This window comes from Ceratotherium simum, chromosome 36 (assembly GCF_057802395.1).
Source record: "Ceratotherium simum simum isolate JZ-2026a chromosome 36, ASM5780239v1, whole genome shotgun sequence".
Classification (NCBI taxonomy): domain Eukaryota; kingdom Metazoa; phylum Chordata; class Mammalia; order Perissodactyla; family Rhinocerotidae; genus Ceratotherium; species Ceratotherium simum.
The window spans coordinates 28,295,078-28,319,953 of NC_141935.1; the positions used below are offsets into that span (position 1 = coordinate 28,295,078).

At 39.5% G+C, this 24,876-nt stretch overlaps 1 protein-coding gene across 1 annotated transcript in view; it reads left to right on the forward strand.

Annotated features, from left to right (window-relative positions):
* The first annotated feature begins 2,660 nt into the window (after window positions 1-2,660).
* WDR64 (WD repeat domain 64) overlaps window positions 2,661-24,876 on the forward strand; it is a 132,945-nt gene continuing 110,729 nt past the window's right edge. The window contains exons 1-4 of the mRNA XM_087424246.1: window positions 2,661-2,805; window positions 5,736-5,866; window positions 20,794-20,896; window positions 23,343-23,446. Of these exons, the coding sequence (XP_087280372.1) occupies window positions 2,661-2,805; window positions 5,736-5,866; window positions 20,794-20,896; window positions 23,343-23,446 (483 nt within the window). The remainder of the gene's footprint in view (window positions 2,806-5,735; window positions 5,867-20,793; window positions 20,897-23,342; window positions 23,447-24,876) is intronic.

The following is a 24,876-nucleotide window of genomic DNA, read 5'->3' on the forward strand; positions in this document are numbered from 1 at the left end:
ATGTTGGAGAGGATGTGGAGAAACAGGAACCCTCATACACAGCTGGTGGGAATGCAAATTGGTGCAGCCTCTATGGAAAACGGTATGGAGAGTCCTCAAAGAATTAAAAATAGAGATGCCCTATGATCCAGCCATCCCACTACTGGGAATCTATCCAACGCACCTGAAATCAACAATCCAAAGAGGCTTATGCACCCCTATGTTCATTGCAGCATTATTCACCATAGCCAAGAAGTGGAAGCAACCTAAGTGTCCCTCGACTGACGATTGGATTAAGAAAATGTGGTATATATATACAATGGAATACTACTCAGCCATAAAAAAAGACAAAATCGTCCCATTTGCAACAACATGGATGGGCCTGGAGTGTATTATGTTAAGTGAAATAAGCCAGAAAGAGAAAGACAAACACTGCATGATCTCACTCATATGTGGAATATAAACCAACACATGGACAGAGAAAACTGGACTGTGGTTACCAGGGCAGTGGGGGTGGGGGGTGGGCACAAGGGGTGAAGGGAGTCATATATGTGGTGATGGACAAACAAAAATGTACAACCCCAAATTTCACAATGTTAGAAACCATTAAAACATCAATAAAAAACAAAACAAAAAAAAAAACTTCCCACTTCACTCAGGGTAAAAGCTAAAGTCCTTACAACAGCCTATAAGGTCTCACAGGATCTGGTGCCACTCCCTGACTCTCTGACCCTATCTCCCTACCTCTTTCCCCTGTCTCACATCACCCCAGGCACACGGCCTCCTGTTGTGTCTCAGATATGTCAAGCACACTTTGATCTCGAGATTTCACGCCTGCTGGTCCCTGGAACACCCTTCCCTCATTTATCCACATGGCTTGCTACCTCACTTCCCTCTGGTTTGTGCCCAAATGTCTTTTTATTAATGAGGCCTTCTCTGAGCTCCCTAATCCCTTTACTTTGATTTATCCCCAGCACACACCTTTTCTCTTTTTCTTCACTGCACTTATCAACTTCTGACATATTATTTGCTTGTTTGTTTGTCTTCCTCCTCAGATTTTAAGCTCAAGAAGCTATTTTGTTCATTGCTGTATCCTCAATGCCTGGAACAGCACCTAGCATGAAGCAGGCGTTCAATAAACATTTGCTGAATGGATGGATGGATGAATATAAGAATGCATGCATTAGAATAGTAGGAAAGGTGGTCTTTCCTACTCAGTACTTTGTTGTACTGTCACTACTCAGTACTTTGAAAGTTTAAATGGAAAAGAGAAGGAGTTAGGAGATTTTTTTTCTATATGAAAACCGTGCTTTGCTCTCCTGATAGTCACCAGAGGTGGACACCAAGGAGACAGTACCGGAACTGGAGGTGCCCAGCTGTGCCATCTGCTTCACCTCTGAATGCAAGAGCTTGCAGATGTTTTTAAAGATGGACGCCATCTAACTCACCTAAACCATAGGCAGTTAATTGTTGATAAAACATTTGACTATCTCTCCTTCCCATAAAGAGTTGAATATTGGAAAACGTGATTCAACAGCAATTGGACTAAAAGGGTTTGGAGCACTGGAGTTTGTGATGAGAGGAAAGGAGATGTGCAGAAAAACCTCTTCTCATTCAACTCATAACACCTTGGAGAACTTTCCTCTCAATCAGGAACTACCCCCTCCCCATCCCTGGCTCACTTTATTATTTTAATTGAACGATAATGCATAAAGGAAGAGGCATTTTTATCCTCTAAGACCTCTAAAAACGTCTTCATTTGTGATAGAAAGGACATGCTCAAATACATTTTCATCTTTAGAAGTTCACGTTTCCATACCCAGTAGAGCTGCAAGAATGAACGTGAATTTTACTCTCCCCAGCATCCTGAGGAAGGCGAAAGGTTTGAGGTGAGAGGAGATACAGGAGGGAGAAAGTAATGCCCAGTTTTCTTTTTTCTTTCTTTCTTTTTTTTTTTTTTGTGAGCAAAATCAGCCCTGAGCTAACATCCATGCCAATCCTCCTCTTTTTGCTGAGAAAGACCCGCCCTGAGCTAACATCTATTGCCAATCCTCCTCGTTTTTTTTTTTCCCCTTTTCTCCCCAAAGCCCCAGTAGATAGTTGTACGTCATAGTTGCACATCCCTCTAGTTGCTGTACGTGGGACGCTGCCTCAGCATGGCGGGACAAGCGGTGCCTCGGTGCGCACCCAGGATCCGAACCCGGGCCTCCAGTACTGGAGCGCGTGAACTTAACCGCTAAGCCACGGAGCCAACCCCTGCCCAGTTTTCTTACTCGGTATTTACCCATTCTTCTTCCTTCTCAGGCAGTGTATATACACACACACACATTTGTAGGGAAGGTAATCTCAGTCTCCACCTTATGAAGGAAGGAGGATGTTACAGAGATATTATGATGCGACGGGGACCACATGAAGGACACTGGTCACATTATGAGGTCAGGATTTTTACTGAAATGTTTGCCCACATGAAATGCACCAGACCTAAGTCAGCGTTGCTCCCTGCTACCCTCCTCGTGGCCGCTCTTACTCCTGTCCACAGGATGGGATTTTAAGATGAAAGGAATGAGACCTAGGGCAAAAACTGAGACAGTAAGGAGGCACTGTAACAACCGGAAGGTTTTCGAAGTTGGCATATTTGCACTATTATTTCTATACGGAAATAGAAGCTTCCCTATGTCCCTATGGATATCAAGGAGGAAAAGCATATCAACGCTGCGCTTCAGGTTAGCAATTTCAAGACAGCGTTGAAGGAGTTTGAAAAACTGGTTGAACGTACAGCGGCCCAAAAAAGGGACGAAAGAGCAGGCTTGTTTATCCAAAAGGAAGGTAAGATCGGTGATGACAGGGCAGTCCAGTGGGTCTGATGGTTAGAACTGGGAAATGTTTTCAGCTGTAAGAGAGAAGCAACAGAACTTAATAGCAGTGACATTGAACGGGGGCCTGAGTCCTCATTCTGACTCTGTCTCTAAATAGCTAAGTGGAATTGGGGAAGCTCTTTTCACTTCTCTGAACCATAGTTGTCTCAAAGGTAAAGCTAGGGGGTTGGATTAAGTGATATCTAAGGGTTCTTCTGTGGGATGTACCATGTGGTAGCTCACTGGTTGACCTGGGATGCTCAGTAGTGCACAATGATCATTAGCAAGCCGTGTGAGCCACCTGCCATCTCTTTACTTAAGGGTGTCACGAGACCATGAAGACTTTCATAAGCAGAGCAATATATGTATACACACATATATGCTATACCACAGTATAACATACTATAAAATATATATCTATAAAATATATATACTCTCTCTCTCTCTATATATATAATATATTTGATAAAAACTAAGTACTGCTAGATAAATTACCTTCTATGACAGAGGGACTGGCCTGAAAGACTGAGAAGGGAAAAATGTAATCTTAACTTTCAACAGACTGCTAATACTTGCATACATTCATATTCATTCATACATACTGGAAAACAGGGTCTACTTCTCACCATAGGCAAGAAGCTAAGCCCTAGAGAGAATGTTTTTAATGAGACAGTTGTTTACCTCAAAAATGATGTTAAGTACACCACAGGATTCATCCATGCAATATTGCTCTTACATCTTTTGTCAATGATGGAATTAAAATCCTCTCAGGAAAGGAAAGTCTCATCATCCTCATCCAGTGGCTTACAATGAGACACATATTTTATACTAGCTGGTGTGAATTTAACACAGCTAAGCTATTCGGAGATGTCACAGAAATTTCAAACTTAATATGACTAAGATGAAATACTTTATTTTCCCCAAGAAACATGGCTCTTCCTCGTTTGCCCTTGTTTCGGTAAATAGTACCAACATTTGCTGAGTTTTAAGACCAGAAACCTGAATGTCATTCTAGAACAAGGTTTCTCAACTTTGGCACTATTGACATTTGGGGCTGAATAATTCTTTGTTCTGTATATGTGTGTGTAGGGCTGTCCTGTGCACTATAGGATGCTTAACAGCATTTCTGGCCTCTATCGGCCAGATGTCCGTAGCACCCCCATCCCTGGTGGTAACCATCGGAAATGTCTACAGACATTACCCAATGTCCCTGTGGGAGAGGGATGAGAACCACTGCTCTAGAATCCTGCCTGTCCTTCACTCACTGCTTCTGCCCCAACAACTTCCAATTCACTAGCAAGTCTTTGTAATTCTACTTACAACCATATCTCAGCATCTCAAGTACTCTCTCTCAGGTGCCATATCACTTGTCACCCAATTGAGGACACTTTCAAGAGTGAAATGGGTTGTTATTAATAATTAAGCTGAGAAAATAGGCATAAATGAGACTTTCCACGGCAGCCCAGGATGTACCATCACCCTCTGTATCACTCTGGCCCAAGCTTCCATCATCTGAAACCCGGACTAACACACTAGCCCCTTGCTGACTTTATAGCTTTTGTTCTTAGATCTCCTCACCGCAGCCAATGTGCTTTCAAAAAATTTTAAGTCAACTCATGTCATTTCCCCGCATAAAATCCTCCAGGATAGCTTACCATCATGCTTAGAATAAAATACAACTTCTGACTCCAGCTCTGCCTCCTTCTTTGATCTCACCTCACAGGACTCTCCCCAGTCCTTGCTACATTCCATACTCAGTGACCTTCCAGAACACTCCAAGCTCTTTCCCACCTCAGCGTCTTCTTGTTTGTCAGCCTCTGTCTAAAACACTCTTGTCTAGCTTTTCACATAGCTGACTCCTTTTTGCTTACCAGATCTCAGCATAATTTTTGTATCCTTGTCCTTAGAGAGAGCCTCCCTGAGGTCCATCCCCCGCCCCCACCACAAGATAATTCTATCACAGCTCCCTGTTGGTTTTCTTCCTAGCACTTATCTCACTCTAGATTTAATGATTTTTTCTTTGGTAATAAGGTATCATATACACACAGTAAAGACCACAAAATACACTAATCTTAAGTATATACCTTAATAAATTTGGACCTTGGTAAACATACTTGTAGCTACCAACCAGATTAAGACAGAGAACATTTCTAGCATCCCAGAAAGTCCCCTCAAGCCCTTCTCACTTAATGCCTATCTCCAGTAATTAGTCTTGCCTGTCACAATCTGCAAATATTTCATTTGTTCGCTCACGTTCTAATTTTCCGTTTCTCCCACTAGAATGTAAATTCCCTGAAGGAGAGATCTTGTCTATCTAGTTTTCCATTCTAAGTCCAGTGTCTAGCTCCATTCTGACACATAACAGATGCTCAATACGTTTGTGTTTAACTCCTTCTTTTGCTTCGTCATAACTCCAGTGAATCACCAAATTTGGCAAAAGCAATATTCAAATCTAAAAACAATGGTGTGTTTGTGTATGTGTGGGTGTGTGTTTACATAATGTCAAAGAACCAATCAAGAATTGCTCTTTGTGACTTTTAAACTTCCACTCAAGATGAACTCTAGCAGATATTCCTGATCAATAAAACTTTTCACAAATAGGAAAGAAGTAATTCACTTTCTTATCTTTGGATTCCTGAACAAAACTCCTAAAATAACTCCTGAAACAAAGGCTACGGAGGAGGTACTAAACACCAAAGTAAAATATTTTCTTTTGACTAAGTAATATTTTAGCCAAGGACCTAGTTATTTTTCCAATGAAAAGATCTTTAAAATGCAAAAGAATCCAGTTTTTATAAGTTGGAACCGTAAGGTAGATTAGCAAATAGAAAAAGCAGCTGAAAAAGACAATATAGTTCTTGGAATTTTATGACAATGTTCTTGTACTTTGTTACAACGCAGATACAATTGATTGTGACAAGTTTTATGCGACAGTACAGGAACTCTTTGGTGCAGAAGTGAAGAATCAAGATGTGAAATGCTTTTACAGGAAACTCTGCAACAACCCTGATGCATCTATAGACTGGTGTGAGGTAGTCATTTTTCATGTTTATAATATGAATCCAAGTATTATTTTTCTTTGTTCAGAATAAATAATTAAAGTGTTACTCCTACAGAGGCTAAATCCACAATATGGTGGCATGTTTAAATGCCTACACCCATGAAGACATGGCCATTGCCCATAAGTGAAAGTGGGTAAACCAGACAGATGTTTAACTGTATTATTAATGAGTAACTCTTAAATACTTTTAGACCAAGCCACCAGGTGGAAGAACTATGCACACCATTAACAACAACTAAGATTTTAATGGCCTTCATTACATTCTAAATGATATATTCCTTTTCAATAGTGTCAATACATACGAATTTGGGTGGATCCAAATTCTTACCATAAGAGAAGAAAAAGGCTACAGTTGACTACCTCTTACATTTCCTGAGTCATTTTCTGATTGGCACAGTATTGACTCCTTAGATATCATTCTGGTGTTCTCGGAAGAACACATAGAAGCATGTTTGGTTGTTAAGTGATTTATGGACAATGGTAAAGGAGAGAGGGAGGCCTCTGATATTTGTTTAATCTCACAGAAGACCACACTCTGTAGATTTATCTGTAAACCGTAGTCTTCCTATTCTAAAAGGATTTGTGGTAGCTTACAATTTAAAAACTTGCACCCCTGCATACAGACTAATTAAAATGATTAAAAAATTATCTGTCTCTCTCTTAAAAATCAGTAGACACAGCAGACAAAAGAAAAAGCAAGTATTTAAAGGATTTGACTATCACGTTCAACAAGCTCGTAGATATATATAAATAGAACTTTGAATCCAAGATATAGGAAAAGTACATTTCAAGTATATATAAGGCCATCACAAAATTGACCATATGTAAGGTTAAAAAGAATATTTCAATAACTTCCAATATAATAAAATTAGAAACCGATTTTAAAAGCGTAAATTCCCAACATCAACCAAATAAAAAATTAATCAATTAGTTTTGGGAAAAAATTGCAAACAAAAAAGTTTCTTTTAAGCATTTAAAGAACACATAATTCACACATTATATAAATTTTTCTACAACTTAGAAAAAGCTGAAAAGCTATCCAAATCATTTTACGAGGTTAAAACAACACTGACTTGAGCAAAGATAAAATGTCAGGGAACTACAGGCCAATACTATTTAGAAATAGAAATGCTCAAGTCCTAAATAAAATTTTCATGAGTTCAGCCATACCTTAAAAAATCATTTCCAAGTAGAATTTACCCAAGAAAAGTAAAGATGATTCAATATTAGAAAATCTAGTAACATATTTCCTTTAACAAGTTAAGGGAGAAAAAATACTATGATAACCTTAATCAGAGGTCAGCAAACTGGAGGCCATGGGCTAAATGTGGGCAGCCACGTGTTTTGTAAACAAAGTTTATCGGAACACCGCAATGCTCACTCATTTCTGTCTTGTCTATGGTTGGCATCCGAGTTACTACAGTAAATTGAATAGTCGTAGCAGAGACTGAATGGCCTGCAAGCCAAAGAGATTTACTATCTGGCCCTTTTTAGAAAAAGTTTGCTGACTCCTGATCTTAAAATAAAATACAAATAAAAAAGATATTCGATAAAAATTCAATAGTCATTCCTGTTTTTAAAAAGAAAAAAAATCTTAGCAGAATAGGAATAATAGAAATTTCCTTAACTTGATAAAGAGGACTGTTAGTTTTCTGCAGCTGCTATAACAAATGACCACAAATTTAGCAACTTTTCTTCCCAGGTTTATTGAGATATAATTGACATATAACATTATATAAGTTTAAGGTGTACAGTGCAGTGATTTGCTACACTTACATACGTCAAAATGATTGCCACCATAGGGTTAGCTAACATCTCCATCATGTCACATAATTACCATTAATTTTGTGGTGAGAACATTAAAGATTTACTCTCTTGGCAACTTTGAAGTATATAGTACAGTATTATTAACTATAATCACCATGCTGCACATTAGATCCCCAGAAGGTACTCATCTTATAATTGGAAGTTTGACCAACAGCTCCCCTCCCCGCCTCCGCCCCAGCCCCTGGTTACCACCATTCTACTCTCCACTTCTATGGGTTTGACTTTTTTAGATTCCACATATAGGTGATATCAGACAGTATGTCTTTCTGTGTCTGCCTTATTTCACTCAGCATGACGCCCAAAAGGTCCATTCACGTTGTTGCAAACGGCAGGATTTCCTCCTTTCTAAACTTAGCAACTGAAGAAAACACACGTTATTGTCTCATAGTTTCCAAGGATCAGGAGTCTGGACACAGCTTCACTGGGTCCTCCGCTCAGGTCAGGGTCTCCCAAGGCTGCAATCAAGGTGTTCTCATTTGGAGGCTTGGCTTGTGAAGAATCTGCTTCCAAGCTCAATCAAGTTGTTGGCAGAATTCATTTCCTTGCTGTTGTATGACAGAGGGCCTCAGCCATTTATTGGCTGGAAGCTGGAGATGGAAGCTGCCCTCATGTACCAGAGGCTGTCTGCAGTTCTCTGACATGTGGCTCTCTACATAGGCAGTTCACAACTTTGCTTCTTCCAGGCTGGCAAGAGAATCTCTTTCTCCATAGTCCACTAAGACAGTGTTTTGTATAATGTAACACAATCATGGGAGAAACAGCCCATCACATTTCTATATTACATTGGTTAGAAGCAAGTCACATTCAAGGGAAGTAGGTTATACAAAAATGTAACTCATTTTGTGTGTGGGGGGTGTTACTTGGGAATGTGTCTACCATAGGGACTTACTAGAAACACATTTAAAGCAAAGATCACATTGAATGGTAAAATTCACTAGAAACTTTCCCATTGAAGTCAAGAACAAGAAAAGGATGTCTATTATTACCACTACTCTTCAATATTTTATTGGAAGTTGTAAGCAATGCCAAAAAAAAAAAAGAAGTAATATGCAATAAAAATCTATAAAATTATTAAAATCTTCAAAATGATTAAAATCATTAAATTTTAATAAATTTATTAATTTTACTTAATTAACTATAATTTACTTATAATGCATTAATTATTATTTAATTATGAATTAGATTATAAATTTAATAAGTTTAGATTTAATACATTTAATTTATATATTAAATTATAATGTAAATCATTGGTTAAATTAATTATGATTTCTTAAGTGGTAAAGTTTTATTGAAATTATTAAAATCTTTAAAATTATTAAATCTATTATTCTATTAAAAATACAAAATTGTCATTATTTGTAGACGATTTAGTTGTTTACTAAGAATATACAAGAGAATCACATGGCAAACTATTAGAACTAAGAAGAGAATTCTAGAGAATTCAAAGAAGATAAACATGGAAACACCAGCAATAACTCTCCCCTACACGCATACACAAAACTAACCAGAAAAAAAAAAGTTTCCATTCACAAGAGCAACAAATAGCAGAACACGTCATGAGATAAATCTTAAGGAATGTACTAGACTATGACACTTGACTGAAGGAGTGAGAAAAGATATGGAAAATAATTGAGAGACTCAATTCGTAAAGCTCCCAATTGTCCTCAAATTAAATTATAAATTTAATAGAATTTCAATAAAACAGATTTTTTGAATTACTGCAGTTGTAACTAATAGATACCTCAATTCATCAGTAATTGAATTTCAGTACATCCTGTGTCTTCTCGATGGTTCCTGTAAATATTTTAGGTTGCTTGTAGAAATTGGGAACCATTCTCACAAACTTCTGTGAGTGCTAGCAAAGCCCTGGACTCCTACAGGTTTGTGTAAAGATTCTACTGTGGAGCCTATTTCCAAGGCATTTCGTGTTTGCAAGAAATGAAAAGTAAACGTATGATTTTCGCTTAGATCCTTACTTGATGATGACATCAAAAGTGGAAATATGAAAGCACAGTATATATATAATCTAGATGAAGACAGAGGTGGGAAGGGGTTCCTGGAGTACAAGGTTCATCTATCAAAGATAATGAATTCCTAATGCCAAGATTACCACTTTTTCTTTTCTTTTCCTTCCTCCCTCCCTCCCACCCTCCCTTCCCTCCTTCTTTCCTTCCTTCCTTCCCTCCTTTCTTCCTTCCTTCCCTCCTTCCTTCCTTCCTTCCTTCCTTCCCTCCTTCCTTCCTTCCTTCCTTCTTTCCTTCCTTCCTCCCTCTCTTTCTCTTTCTCTCTCTCTTTCTTTCCTTCTCTTTTTTTTGATGAGTCCTATATTCATGGTCAATTTTCCAAGATGTTTTGGATTTTTAGTTGCAGATGTCTAGGAGATTGTTAGCTTGGTGACCTGAATTTTATACAGTGGTGATCTGTTTTTCTGGAATTATTTTTTGTTACTAAAAGTAGAATGAGTTCTTCTCAGGATACACTAATGAAACACTAATGAAACTTCAAAGTCCATCACTGCTGGATACGACCAAGGATAGGAAACCTGAGCACAGGTTGGGCCAGGATTTGGATATGCCCCCCTGCTTAGATAGTTCAGGTAAAATCAGACATTCAAATAAACAAGACATTCAAAGAATGACTGAGAAATTTTGGATTTATCCTTAGTGAGCTACTATATCACAAAATCTCAGAAAATCTTTCATAGAAAAGACCATAATCCTTGAGGTTGAACCTTTAGAAACTCTAGATCTGCACTGTTCCAAACCATTGCCACTAGCCATGTGGGGCTACTGAGCACTGGAAATGCAACTAGTTTTAATTGATATGTGCTGTAATTGTAAAATACATATCAGATTTCAAAGATGGAGTGCGAAAAACAATGTAAAATATCTCACTAGCAATGTTTATATTGATTACATGTTGAAATTATATTTTGGATATATTGGGTTAATAAAGTAATATTATTAAAATTAATTTCAGTTGTTTCTCTTTACATTTTTAATGTGGCTACTAGAAAATTTAAAGTTATAAATATTATGTTACATTATATTTTTATTGACTAGCAAAGAAGACGTCAAAATAGAGATAGAAGGAAATCTTCCTTATCAGCAAAGATGGATCTTTGCTGTCAAACATCTGAAAGAGGGACAGGCCTTGTCTGACCACATTCAATAGAAAGAATTCAACTTCATGCTTTGGGGAGAGTACCAGGAAGAGGAAGGAGAAGACATTTGACATTGTTCTCCAAGAGCACAAGCATAAGAGAACAAAAGTTAATATAAGGTGTTTAAATATCAGAAGATCAAAGAAAATGATACAATGAGCCACCATGATTGGAAGAGCCCATCTCAAGAATGTGATGTCAAACTCTTTATCATCAATTAGTTTGACAGACAGGTCAAATGTGCAGGCGTGCCCTTTAAATTTGGGCAAGAGTATAAATAGAAGCCCACATACCATAAATCTAAATATTTTAAAATTATAAATCAAGCTAATTGTTAAATAAAATATGTTCCATCCTCCAAATTTTGACAGATATACCTTAATAATGTCCTGGAAGTCCAGATGAGAATTTAAAATTCTCATACCCCTTATAGTTTCACACTAAAACATGGAGACAAGCAGAGAGCTGGACCTGACCTATCTCCCTCCTTTTCCCACTACCAGCTCCATCCCACATCATGAGAGGCCATGGCCATGCATGGACACATACGAACACCCCAGCCCACATGTCTAAGCTCTTCCATACTCTACCTCCACCGACACTATGCCCTGGCCACCCCGCAGGCCTAGGAGTGCACGTGCCAGTGGTGTATCCTCCACCCTCATGAGGTTCGACCTGGGTAGGAGACACCATGGGCCCTAGAAGTGGTCTTGGAGCCATTTGGGAAGGGAATTCTGGGATCTCAGGAATCTAGGTTTAAAAGCATGAGCATGAACTCCTGGTGGACAATAGCCTCTTAGCCCCTGAACTAGAGTGGGGCCATGGAAAGAACTAGAGTGGGACCCTCTGAAACTGAGCTTGTTACTGCACAAAGGGCACGATCTGCTCGCCACGAGATGAAAGCCAATTGTCAAGAGGCAAGATGGTGGCAGAGAAAGGGCATTTTATTACAGGTTGCTAGCAAGAGGGAAGATGGCGGACTAATGTCCAAAAGAACCATCTTAAGGGGGCACAAAATCTTACACCAGTTATATAGGCAGTTGGGTTATAGGAGAGGGGGTTAGGAATGTTGACCCTCTGGTGTTACAGACTGGGAGTGCCACACCAGATCTTTCAGTTGTCATTGATGATGGCGGTCAGCATAGACTCTCTGTTCCAGGTCATCATCTTCCTAAGGAACTCAAAAGAACAAAGTTATCATCTTATCGCATCTGGGAGGTACATGCACAAGCAGGGGTCGTAAAATCTACAGAGCAGTTAGATCTCCTGGAGGGTGCGTATCCAGCTGGGTTAGTTAGTCAGAGGTCATTCAAGGTTACAATAGGGTTTCTTTTCTACAATATGGCTTCCCTTATGTCAGCCTTGTCTTGAGCCAATATCAAGCTGCCCTACAGTAGCCACTAACCATGTGTGTTATTTACACTTAAATTAAATTAAAAATTCAGCTCCTCAATGGCTCTAGTCACATTTCAAGTGTTCAATATTCAGTGAGGCTGCTGGCTATTGTATTGGACAGGACAGGTTACAGAACATTTACATCATCACAGAAAGTTCAACTGGACAGTGCTGCTCTAAAAGTATAGGGCCCAGGGCATGGATCTAAAAGCAATACTTCAAGTGGAGCGGTGGCTTTTTTTTTAGGGGTGAGGAAGATTGGCCCTGAGACAACATCTGCCAATCCTCCTCTTTTTTGCTGAGGAAGACTGGCCCTGGGCTAACATCCATGCCCATCTTCCTTCACTTTATATGGGACGCTGCCACAGCATGGCCTGACAAGTGGTGCATTAGTGCACGACCGAGATCCGAACCGGCAAACCAGGGGCCACCAAAGCGGAGTGCATGCACCCAATTGCTTGTGCCACTGGGCTGTCCCTCTTTTGTTTTTTTAACCTACTGACTCAGTAAAATAGAAGACAAATATACGTGTATTTGCTAACAAAAGCTCTTAACCACTCAAAGATGAAAAGAATTTAAGAAATCAAATGAATAGTGAAGCAGTCAGCAATTTGGCAGGAATACAGAAATGGCTGTTTTTATCCTGAATCACGTAAGTGTACAAAGTGAATGTGTTTTTTCCGGGATCTGGGCTCTAACACACTGAGTCACTAAACTTTGAGTAGATGTGATTTTAAGAATCACACGTCTTCACTGTTCTCAATTTTCTTAAGAATATTTCCCACACATTGAATGGTTTATGTGCTTGAATTTCTAATGCAATAGTTTTGGACCACTAAAAACATGAAAATGAGTGTATAACAAATGATTCATGTCAATACCGAATAATGTATGCATTTCAGGAAATTACAGAAGTCTGTTTATATTATGTTATACACTTAGATTTAGGAAATCAATGCTCTAAAGATGTCGCATAATGCCAACAAATGAGACACGGTACTCTGTGGTAAATCCATTTACATGCATTTCTAAGTTAACTGAGCATTTGGCCACTGAGTGTGATGGAATACTAATCTGAAGTAAATTCAGGTTTTTTTATTGTGTAAATGAGGAAATCGAGCCTTATTCTCTCCCTGATCTACTTCTTTTTCTCGTTCTCATTCTCTTTCCAGTTAGAATGTCATAATCATCTTACATTTGTAAAATGTCTTCTTTTCTGCAAATACCTCCCTTTCCTCTTCGCAACAGGCCCACGATGTAGATAATGGATGCTAATGTTATTTCAGTAGTAAAGATGAGGAAAATGAAAAGCAGAAAGGTTAACTGCCTTATCTAAAGCCATACAGAAAATTGGTTGTGGTCTTTCTCCCTTTCTATCTAGAATTTCATATGACATTATCCTATTACATCTCTTGGGTTCCTATAAATCATATGCAAATTTAACAGAAAAACTTGTGACCAGCCTCTAGCTTGCTATACGTATATGATGAGTAACTTGAAGTTTAAAAAAATAATGCAAGAAGGTTCTTCTTTTTATTTTTTTTTATTTTATTGAGGTCATATTGGCTTTTAACATTGTGTAAATTTCAGGTATACATTATTATATATCAGTTTCTGTATAGGTTGCCTCATGTTCACCACCAATAGTCTAGTTTTTATCCATCACGGTACACGTGTGCCCCTTTATCCCTTTTGCCCACCCTCCCACCCCCTTTTCCTCTGGTAACCACCAATCTGTTCTCCTTATCTATGTGGTTCTTCTTTTATTATTCTGTCATTTTCCTCACAAGCCATCTATACCAATGCTCCTAAGAGGCATTTCTATTTCAAGCCATGTGATCTAACCTTTCTGGGCTTCAGATCCATCATCTGTAAAGTGGAAATTCAATGCTGGAAGACTAAATTCATTTCAGTATAGATTACCTGTTTTTTTTTTTTTTTTTTTTTGTGAAGAAGATCAGCCCTGAGCTAACATCCATGCCAATCCTCCTCTTTTTGCTAAGGAAGACTGGCCCTGAGCTAACATCCATTGCCAATCCTCCTCCTTTTTTTTCCCCCAAAGCCCCAGTAGATAGTTGTATGTCATAGTTGCACATCCTTCTAGTTGCTGTATGTGGGATGCCACCTCAGCATGGCTGGACAAGCGGTGCGTTGGTGTGTGCCGGGGATCCGAACCCAGGCCACCAGTAGCGGAGCGCGCACACTTAACCGCTAAGCCACGGGGCCAGCCTCCAGATTACCTGTTTTTTAATCATTTAATATTAATCTTATCAGATAATAACTAGATTTATTCTTTTAAACTTGGGCACAAACATACAAATCAGATTCTGAATATAAATCTCTTTGTTGTAGCAATGCCACATTTTCTTTTGCTAGGTTTTAGATGCAAATGGGTTACCAAACCAAAGTGGGTTCACTTCCTGGAGAGTTAAAATCAGACTCTCCACCAGAAGAAATTGTCACCCAAAATAGAGTTTATTTGCAGCAAATAGGAGACCACGCAGAATCATTTCCAAAGTCGTGGCTCCCCGAGCACAGGACAGCAGGGGCCTTTTATTTTGGATGGGGAATGAATGCTCAAAAGGGAGAGGTGGGTATTCCCTTGAGCAGGCTCAGCTGGAAAGCATGCTTCCACATACACTGCAGGTTACGGTAACGGGTCCTAAGCTCCTCCTGGGGCAGAGATCTTAGCATTAAAAAAATGAGCCAAAGGTCAACTCTTGGGCGCTATTCTGGTCTGCACAGGTCACTCTTGTGGTGGGGTTTGGACCAGTTTAGGGTAATTGGTAATTGCATCTCTTACCATAACAAAAAAGAGAACAAACAATTTAGAGAAACAGTTACACGCTTCTGAAACCTCCCATGAGTTCCTGGGGCAATTAGTCGGTGACAAATACACTCAGAAAAATTGACATTTATAGAATAATGAGACCTTAGAACTCAACTAAAACATCATCTAGATCTGACTCTTTAATTTATAATGAGAAAAACTAGATGTAAAGAGAGCCAAAGAAGTGGGAATGTCTTAAGTTTATAAAGCTAGTCAGTGGAAGATTCTGGTACAGAATGATCTACTTTCCTATAGCAGCCTGTTAGTCTATGTTTCCAGTGACCAATTCACAAACACATTTCTTTTACAAGCACAGTCTAAGTGAAAGAAGAGGCATACAACTCTATACGAAATGCCTGTAACAGTGTTCCCCCAAAAGTGAATTTAAAGTGAATTATTATAAATCTAAAACTATATTTTCTAGCTTCAAAAATATTAAAAGTATGTCCCAGGGTGGGTTAAAAAATAAGTTGCATACAGATTTCGATTTTCTTCTACCTGCTTTTCACTTTTTCCAAATGTTCTACACTGAATATGTGTTCCTTATGGAAACATGAAAAAAAAAATGTAGTTAAAAAAAATGAATCACTTCAAGTACGGAGCAAGTCCTTTAAATAACATAGTTAAAAGAAAATTAATACTCTAAAGCTTCATTAATAGTCATAAAATACTCCAAGCATGTCACACATATAATTACTAGACTGAAATTTAAACTGTTGAAAAGAAATTTGAGATCCTTGAGGCTATAGCCTACCCTGCGAAAGGAGACATTTTCTTTAAAAACATTGCTTGATTTGAAACATTTCCTTTCAAAATGTAAAACTTTAGCTGTCTCTTCTGAATGAGTTTATCTGGCATACTATCAAATTTTTCCTCAAGCAATTTTAGTAATTTGATATTTTAAGTATCTTTTTCAAATTATTTATGGTAAGCACTGTAATATTGTGTTATTACAGGTAAAAGCAGCAAAATTTATCATTTCCGTGAGAGGAGATGTTCTATGTGATGGCACCTACTTCCATGTAGATGTGATTCTGAAATACACGTATGACTGATGGCTGATGTGCTCATGAGTGACGGTTGACTGATACATGTGTGTGTGTGGTTGATGTGCTGTCTGGGCTGGCAGCAAATGTGCCTAGTAGACAGTTTTGAACTAGCAAAGAGGATATCTGAGCTCTGTTTCCTGTACTGCTCTTGAAAAATTGGGAATTATATTTACTCTGATGTTGACATTAATTGAATTCATACCTGGAACTTGGTGCAATCTATGTACGTCCCAATCTTCCTAATTACTAAGTAATCTAACCATGCACTTCCTCATTTAATCTTCACACCAAGACACGGGGTTGGGGTTATTATTGATTATCGTTATTTTACAGATGGGGAAAACTCAGGCACAGAGAACCTAAGGAACTTGCCTGAGATCATGTGAGTATTAGGCAGTAGAATCAAGATTTGGAGCCAAGCCGGAGTCTAAAGCATCCAATACTGCCTCATAAAGGGCATCACTCCAGGATTTCTTCCCACCTCTCTTCTCAAACACTCAACAGATATGTTGTCATTATCTCCATAAAAATCACACCAAAATTACAAATCAAATTAAATGACTGTAGACTGCTCTTTGAATACAGGTATCATAGACACATAGGACATTATTTCAAATTCACATAGGACAACACGTATGGTGTGGAGTTCTCCCACTGCTAAAAAACACTGGAATTGATTAGCACAGAAATAATCATCATTCCCATCATCATTTCACATTATTATCTGAAAATTACCTCACACCATTATCTGAGGTTAAATTGGCTGCTAACATTTGTCAATTTTTTGTTGTATTTTGCACGAGTAATTTAAATTGTACTGAATTGCATTTATAAAATGAGGACATGATAGGCAGAATTCTAAAGGTGTCTCCACCCCCAAGATTCCTGTCCCCTGATTATTCAATCAAGCACTGCTGTAGGTAGTGCTGTGAAGGGACTTTGCAGATGCAATTAAGGTTACTAATCAGCTGACCTTAAAATAGGGAGATTATCCTGGATTATCTGGGTGGGCCAATGTATCACAGGAGACCTTAAAAACAGAAGAGGAAGGCAGAAGAGAGATTCCAAGGGTGAAGGAGGGTTTGAAGCACCATTGCTGGTGCTGAGACGTAGGGGCCCACGTACTAGGACTGCAGAGAGGCCTCTAGGAGCTATGGGAAGCCCCAGCTGACAGTCATAAGGAAAGGGGGACCCTCAGGCCCACAACCTGAAGTCTTCAGTAAAAACCACATCTCTACTGACAGCTTGATTTTAGCCCAATGAGACCCATTTTGGACTTCTAACCTATGGAACTGTGAGCTAATAAATGGGCGTTAAGTCACTATGTTTCTGGTAATGTGTTTCAGTACCAATAGAAAACTAATACAGAGGGGAGGTGTCAAAGCTCAAAAAGTGTGTCTGCTGTGACAACCAACAAAAGCCAAAGTGAGTCTGTAAGCGGAGTTCAGATTCAACAGGGATGGAAGGAGGAGGAAGCTGGAGAAGAGAAAGGCAAGAAAAGGACCAAGGATTGTTATCTATAATCAACTTTGGAAGGACTAAGAATTATTATCTATAATCGACATTGGAAGGGTTGTTGTATTTTTGTTTTGTTTTTTTTTGCTGAGGAAGATTCGCCCTGAGCTAACAACTATTGCCAATATTCCTTTTTTTTTTTTTTTTGGCTTGAGGAAGATTGTCCCTGAGCTAACATCTGTGCCAGTCTTCCTCTATTTTGTATGTGGGTCACCACCATAGCATGGCTGCTGATGAGTGGTGTAGGTCCGTGCCTGGGAACCGAACCTGGGCTGCAGAAGCAGAACATGCCAAACTTAAACACTAGGCCATGGGGTCGGCCCATATTTTTGTTTCTAAGGTGGGAGAGATTTGAATATGCTGAAAGGAAAAGTCAGTAGAAGAGGAGAAATGGAGAGAAGATATGAGGGAAAAAAGGAGACCAGCTTGAAAGAGACAAGAGAAGACAGGATGCAGAGAACAGGTGGAGGGACTAGTCTTGGAAAGGAGAAACACATCTTCCTTGTGGTTGGTTGTGAGTAGGGTAGCAAGAAGAGCTGAGGAAGCTCATGTCTGGTGGCTTCTACTATCATCTGAAGTAGGAGGTGAGGTCTGCTGCTGAGAGTGATGAGGAGGTGGAAACACATGTTTGAAATGAGTGGGGAAAGTTTGACATTGATTCTGTGGACAATGGACAAGGTCATCTAGGGAAACATGGGATGATGGCCAGGTGGCATGGAAGCCCCAGGAGGCTGGAGCTCATGAAGATTGGTGGCCGCATCCATGGGCTGGGAGATTTTCTCTGTGGCTCATCAGCCACAGTAGCATGGATGCAAGGAACGCAGGCAGTTGTATTTACTCAGCAAGGGGTTTCTTGCCAGGCCATTGCAGTGATATAAAGGGATGGTGGGTTATGGAAACGTGTGATTGAGATGACAGACCACTGATTCGAAACTGGGTAAGAAAGGAGGTGAAGGCTGTGGGGACCTGAGGGATTGGGAGGTGTAAGGGGCTGAATTCCCCTCTCAGTTCTGATTGCCTGGGGAAGTCATATAAATCTTTCCAGTGAGGCTCTACACGCCATCAACTTATCACGGTGCCCACCTGATGAGTCTTTTTATGAGAAGAACCAGTTCTATCCCCAAATGGACTGACGGTTTTAAGTACTCTCTCCAGAAAGCCTAATTTTCTTATTAGTGGTTGGAGTCTTGATATAATTTATGATTTTTCTCTCTCTCTTCCTAAGGACTTCTCAATCTAGACTTTCTAATGATAATTATAGCTAATGTTTTAAACAATGATTATGTGCCAGACATGGTGCAAAATGCCTTATATGCATTATCTCATTTAAACATCATTTGAAAAACTCAGAAGTTTGTTGTTTGATTTTACTGTTGAGGAAATTGAGACTTAAGGAGGTAAAGGTATTTGTCCAAGTTCTGAGTACCAATGAGTTGTAGAGCCTGAACTCCAACACTGGACTCTCTGATTCCATATTGTGGATTGAAATGCCACAGGGCTAAGGTGCAGATCGACACGTGACTGCTAACTGGGTAACGCACGTGAGTGACGGTGGGGAGATAGCAGCAAGAGAAGATTCCTGTCCCGTCCAACACAGATCTGTTGAAAGTACTCCCCTTTCTCCTTCGTCAGTCCTTCAGAGGGAACTCGAGGCTAAATCCAGAGGGTTTGTACTCATGGAAAAATGAGCAGTGATTTCTAAAAAGATGAAAAATTACTTAAGCTTTTATTGAGTGCTGATTTTGCTGGGGGGAGGAAGTCAAAATACAAGAAAGAATGTCTTTGATGATCTTGATCTTCCCACAGAATGAAATCTAACTGTAGGAAATGATCGGGCAGTTGTCATAGGTTGGGAGGTTTGGATGTGGAGGAATGTAAGGGAAGAGGTGTTAACATTTGTGAAGCAACTGATGGACGAACATACGTTAGCATATAATGCTAAGCCACCATCTAGCCTCAAAATACACAAATGTTATTAAAACAAACTGATACATTGCTGGGTTTGACTATTTTCATTTGGCTCATTTAGTCACTAGGTCCTTTATACTCAAAACTCAGCTCCTCATGGGGAGCTTGATAGAATTGCGGACTCCCAGGCCCCACCCCAGACCTACTAATTCAGAATCTGCATTTTAACAGGACTCCCAGTGGACCTATGTCCACTAATGTTTCAGAAGCACCCCGCCATTCATTCTTTAACAAGCTCCAACAGGTCTCAAATTTATGAGAAATACTGTGTCATTCATTTATGAGAATTTTACTTCTGCTCATTCATAAGACAATGGAAGAGCCACTATCTTATTTTTCAAATTCCTTGGAATTACATAATTTGACACTTTAGTCACAAACAAAGAGCACTTTTCTTCTTTTCGTAATAATTTATTTTCATGCAACGCCTAGAGAGTAGGATTTGGAATAGTTAAGTAGAGAAACCACACAGTCTTTTTTGTGTGTGTGAGAGGAGCTCAGCCCTGTGCTGACGTCTGCCAATCCTCCTCTTTTTTGCTGATGAAGACTGGCCCTGGGCTACCATCCGTGCCTATCTTCTTCCACTTTATATGGGACGCTGCCACAGCACGGCTTGACGAGCGGTGGGTTGGTATGCGCCGGGATCCGAGCCGGCGAACCCCAGGCTGCCGCAGCGGAGCGCGCACACTTAACTGCTTGTGCCACCGGCCTGGCCCCCACAGAGTCTTTTAAATTCCAAATATCCCCCTCAAAGGGATGAAAAATCTTGCCCAGGAAGATTTATGGAAAATAGGTAGAAATAGTCATTTGAGACTGGCCAAGTTCGATGTGAAGGTTCTGAGCTGGGACCCTGTCCAATGAAGGTTGATTTGGTCTCCAAATAAGTCCACCTCCTAATAGACCTATGTCTGAGCAAGGATACCAGCCTGGAAAGAAAAACCAGTGACTTCTCAAGAACCATGTACCCTCGGCACATGGTGTGCTAAATACATTTAGCTGCGCTCTGCTATGGGGAACCCTCTGACATTTATAAAGCAAGGTGTTTACCATTAATCCAAATTAGACTTTAGATTCAACCAACATCAGATCTGTTACTTTACAGCCGGTTCTGAGATATTGTGCGTGTTTATATGTGTCGTTTGGGATTTTAGATTTTTGGATACTTCTCCTCCTCTGAAGATTCTCTTACTTCCCAGATGGATGAAGAAAATTTGGTTTTCCTCGTTTCTAGGAAACAGCGAATTATAATTTCAGGTAATATTTTAACTTTCCCTTCCAGATTAATATGGGTTTGAATATTTTCTTAAAAATAAATATTGGGAATATACAATTTCCATAGAATCACTTTTCATTTTATTTACTTGCTCAATACCTTATAATGGGGGTCGGGGAGGGAGAGTGACAGTTTCATATGCAATATCAGAAGAAACTGTACCTATAGTTGAGTTTGAAATATTATCATTGCTCTGAAGGACATTAAGTAGGGAACGTGAGGGCGAAAACATTTGCATTTTCCTGAAGAGATTCAGACCTCAAGTTAAAGCTCTCTGCAATGGCACCTCAATAATGCATCCTCTAGTACCCAATGGAGTCACATTTCTTTCAAAATATTCTTAAAATTGAATTTTCACTAATTAGAACTCCTTCCTACACTCTAATCCTCAATTATCTTATGGAGGTTTAACCCTCCATCTCTAAAACTGTGAATTTGGGCCAGTCTCAGGGAGGTGTTATCTCAGTTTAGGACGTCTCCAGTTTACATAGATCATTTGTTTTTAAATTTGAGCCTGGGATCCATAAACTCCCATTCCTCTCCACCTCTAGTTTTCCTTCCTTTCTTGCCTCCAGGGAGGGAGAAGTTGGGGAAGAGGAAAAGCAAACCTTGATCTGCTCCTGTCCTCCAGCATTTCATCCCAAATTCAGAGATGTAGTGTGAAATCTAGGGCAAATCGGGTGTTCCTTAGAACCTGAACTTTCTTCAGTCCTTTGTGAACAAAGCCCACCCTTGCCTTCAACCCTTCCTTAGCCCAACCATAAACCTCACCAGAGCCCAACCTCTGGCGATGGGAACTGTCATCAAAGAACAGAGCAAGGGGGCTGCCCCTGCTGCCACCATCGCTGAGCTGAGGAGGGGCCGGTGAGCAGCTGGAATGTGTTGCTGGCAACCTAAGTTAGAAATATGAAAGCATCTTTCTAGATGGCGGTTGGGTTGTGTAACTCATTTGTTCACTCAACAAATATTTGTTAAGATCTGCTATGTGGGCCAGGTAACTTGCTAAGTGCTGGGGACACTGTGGTGAACAAACAGAGACAGACAGTAAAAAAATAAAACAAGTAAAATATATAATATGTCAGACAGCAATAAGTGCTATAGAAAAAAATAAAGTAAGCAGGCTGTGGAGAAAAATAAAGCAGGAGAGTGGGAAGAAGAGGTTGGTTTGGAGATGGGAGCATGGTGTTGAGATTTTAAACAGACTGGTCAGGGAAGACCAGGCTGAAAATGTGATAAAAGACCTGAAAATGTGAGAGCAAATGACACGCCTCCAGCAGGAGTAGAGTAGGTGGGGGGAGAGTGGTAGAAGATGAGGTCAGAGGGGCAGCGGTGGGCATGGGGGCAGAGGGCTGGAGCCTTGTGGCCACACTGAAGACTTCTGAGCGAGACAGAGAGCCACGAGAGGACAAGCATGGTCTGAGTTACACTTTAAATGCTTGTTCTGGCTTCTGTGTTGAGAATAGTCTATGGTGAGGAAGGCGTGGAAGCAGAGAGAATGCGTGGCTTGGAATAGGATAATGTTCTTAACCTTTTCAAAATTATTTTTCATTATATTTTTTTCACTACAGGGGTCCCTAAGGAGCCTTTTAGACATTTTTTTCTTAATTGTGCCCCCACCCTCGCTCCATGACATTTTAATACCTCAGATATACTGTGTATCTGTTTATGCACTATATGTATATCTGTGCTTTATACACACAAAGAGTAGACTCATTCACAACCCCCCCAAGAACCAATTTGTATCCCCTTGGGAGCAATATTTTCTCTGCTGAGGATGCATGGATGAAGGTGATAATACTACTGTATGACATCTGTTTTTCCTCTCTAAGAGTTTACAATTATAAAAACTAAATAACCCTGGGAAGAGGTTCCATATATGTGGCTCTATCCTTCAGTACGTAGGCATGGAAACATGAATGTGTCTAGTGTTTTTTTCAAAATGCACAAAGTTAAAAAAAAAAAAAGCCTTAATAACAGATATTAAGATAGTTTTATTCTTTTCTGCTAGAAATTCTGAGATAGTATTAGCTTTTTATTCTGTGTAAACCATGATGGTGATAGTTCAAAGAAAGGATTCCTAAGAGATGTGAAAATCTCAAAATAGAAATGATTCCAAAAGATGTTTGGAAAACTCATTCTCTGTGAAATGTGCACACGTGTGTGTATGCTTGTGTGTGTGTATTTATATGTAGGGGGAGTGGGTGTGTATCTTATATTTTCTCTGGGAATTTGTGTGGATCAGTATCTCTGCAGATAATTAAAAAGCAACAGTTGCTGGTTTTTTACAATTTTACTCTATTTTTTAAGGAACTCGGGGCTTTCCAACAAAAAGTTGTTTTCTTTTCTTTTCTTTTTAAAACAAACCTAACAAATGAGTTTTAGGATCTTCACTGCTGGAAATTGAAATGAATGTTACGCTGTTGACAGGTAGCAGAAGACGGGATGTGATTAAGTGCATTGTCAAGATCCCTCAGTTGGATTTACTAATAGCAGCTTCTCAGAAAGGATTAATAACAGTCTTTAATAGCCAGGTAATTTGAAAGCTTATATTCTTTCCTTTCCCTTCCCTTCCTTCCTTCCTTCCTTGCTTCCTTCCTTCCTTGCTTCCTTCCTTCCTTCCTTTTGTTTTATCTATGCATTATGTGTACGTATCAGGTGCTGCAGAAACCATAAACCATGTCAGAGTTATTCCAACAAATAAAGCCAAATATTACTAAAATGAGAAGATCTCTGAGTCCCAGAGCAATTGTTCAGATTTAGGTAGCTGCATTTGGCCACGTTCCTCAGGGTGTCATATGAAACCATGTGGCATCAGCACGATTAAAGGATGATCCTGGATAACTTTTCAGATAAAATCAAAAGAACTCACAAGTCAAGTTATTTAGTCATAATTCTACCAAGTAATAAAAGGTCCCAATAAGAACTGCAGACTTAGAGTACAAAACCGGCTCAAATTCTAGCCCTCCTGTTTCACTAGCTATGATAAATAGGGAATTAATGGGCCAGCTTGTACCTTTTCCTATCTCTTCTTTCACATCTGTACAATGAGGGCACCAGGACCAGTGCTCTCTCCCTCAGAAGACCGTAGTGAAGGTGAAACGAGATGATGAATGTAGAAGCATTTATGAACAATAAATGCCTGTATACATGGACGGCATTGCTGTTATTAATGTCATTTCTTTCTACATTTGTACGTTTTGGACTTCCGTTTCCAAAATATGAGAGATTTTAACAGAATGTATGATGATACAGTCTACATCATATTTCACTGTGAAAATAAAAGGTGAATGTTTGGTGTTAAATACCAAAAAATAATTCCAATTATTAGTTTATTTCCAACTAGAGGCAAGCTTTGTACAAGTAAAATATATTTAAAATAATCATCACATGATTAAAATTCCGCCAATAAATTTCAGCCCTTTGGTCATCTCCATTACAGGCAGCCAGCCTCTGTCACAGGAGAGGGCCGCGTGGGCTGTGAGGTGGTGCAGTGGGAGGTTCCTGGTACGAGCGAGAGCCTTGCCTCCCCGCCCAGCTGTGCCTGTTACTTGTTTATCTCCGTGCCCTGGTCCCTCCTCATCCAGGACCAAAGAATTTCCCTCCCTAGGTAGTTGTGCTGTTTAAATAAATTAATACAAATAAAGTGCTTAGTGTGATTGTAAGCACTCAGCAGATGTTGGCAATTATGATTATGAACAAATGATGTGAAAACAAAAATGGGTTTGCCTCATTTAAACATGAAAACCTTCCTCAATCTCTTTTTTTCTCGGTGCATTATTTCTCTTCTCATTTTTTGCCTTGATTTCCTCAAAAATAGAACTAAAATGATATCCAAAGAAAAATGTGAGAAGGAAAATAATGACCCTCATAATACAATAGTTCAGGATTATGTAAAATCCTGAGGTGGCATTATCGTACTTCCAGAGAAGCGTCACACACGCATACACACACGCGCTCACTC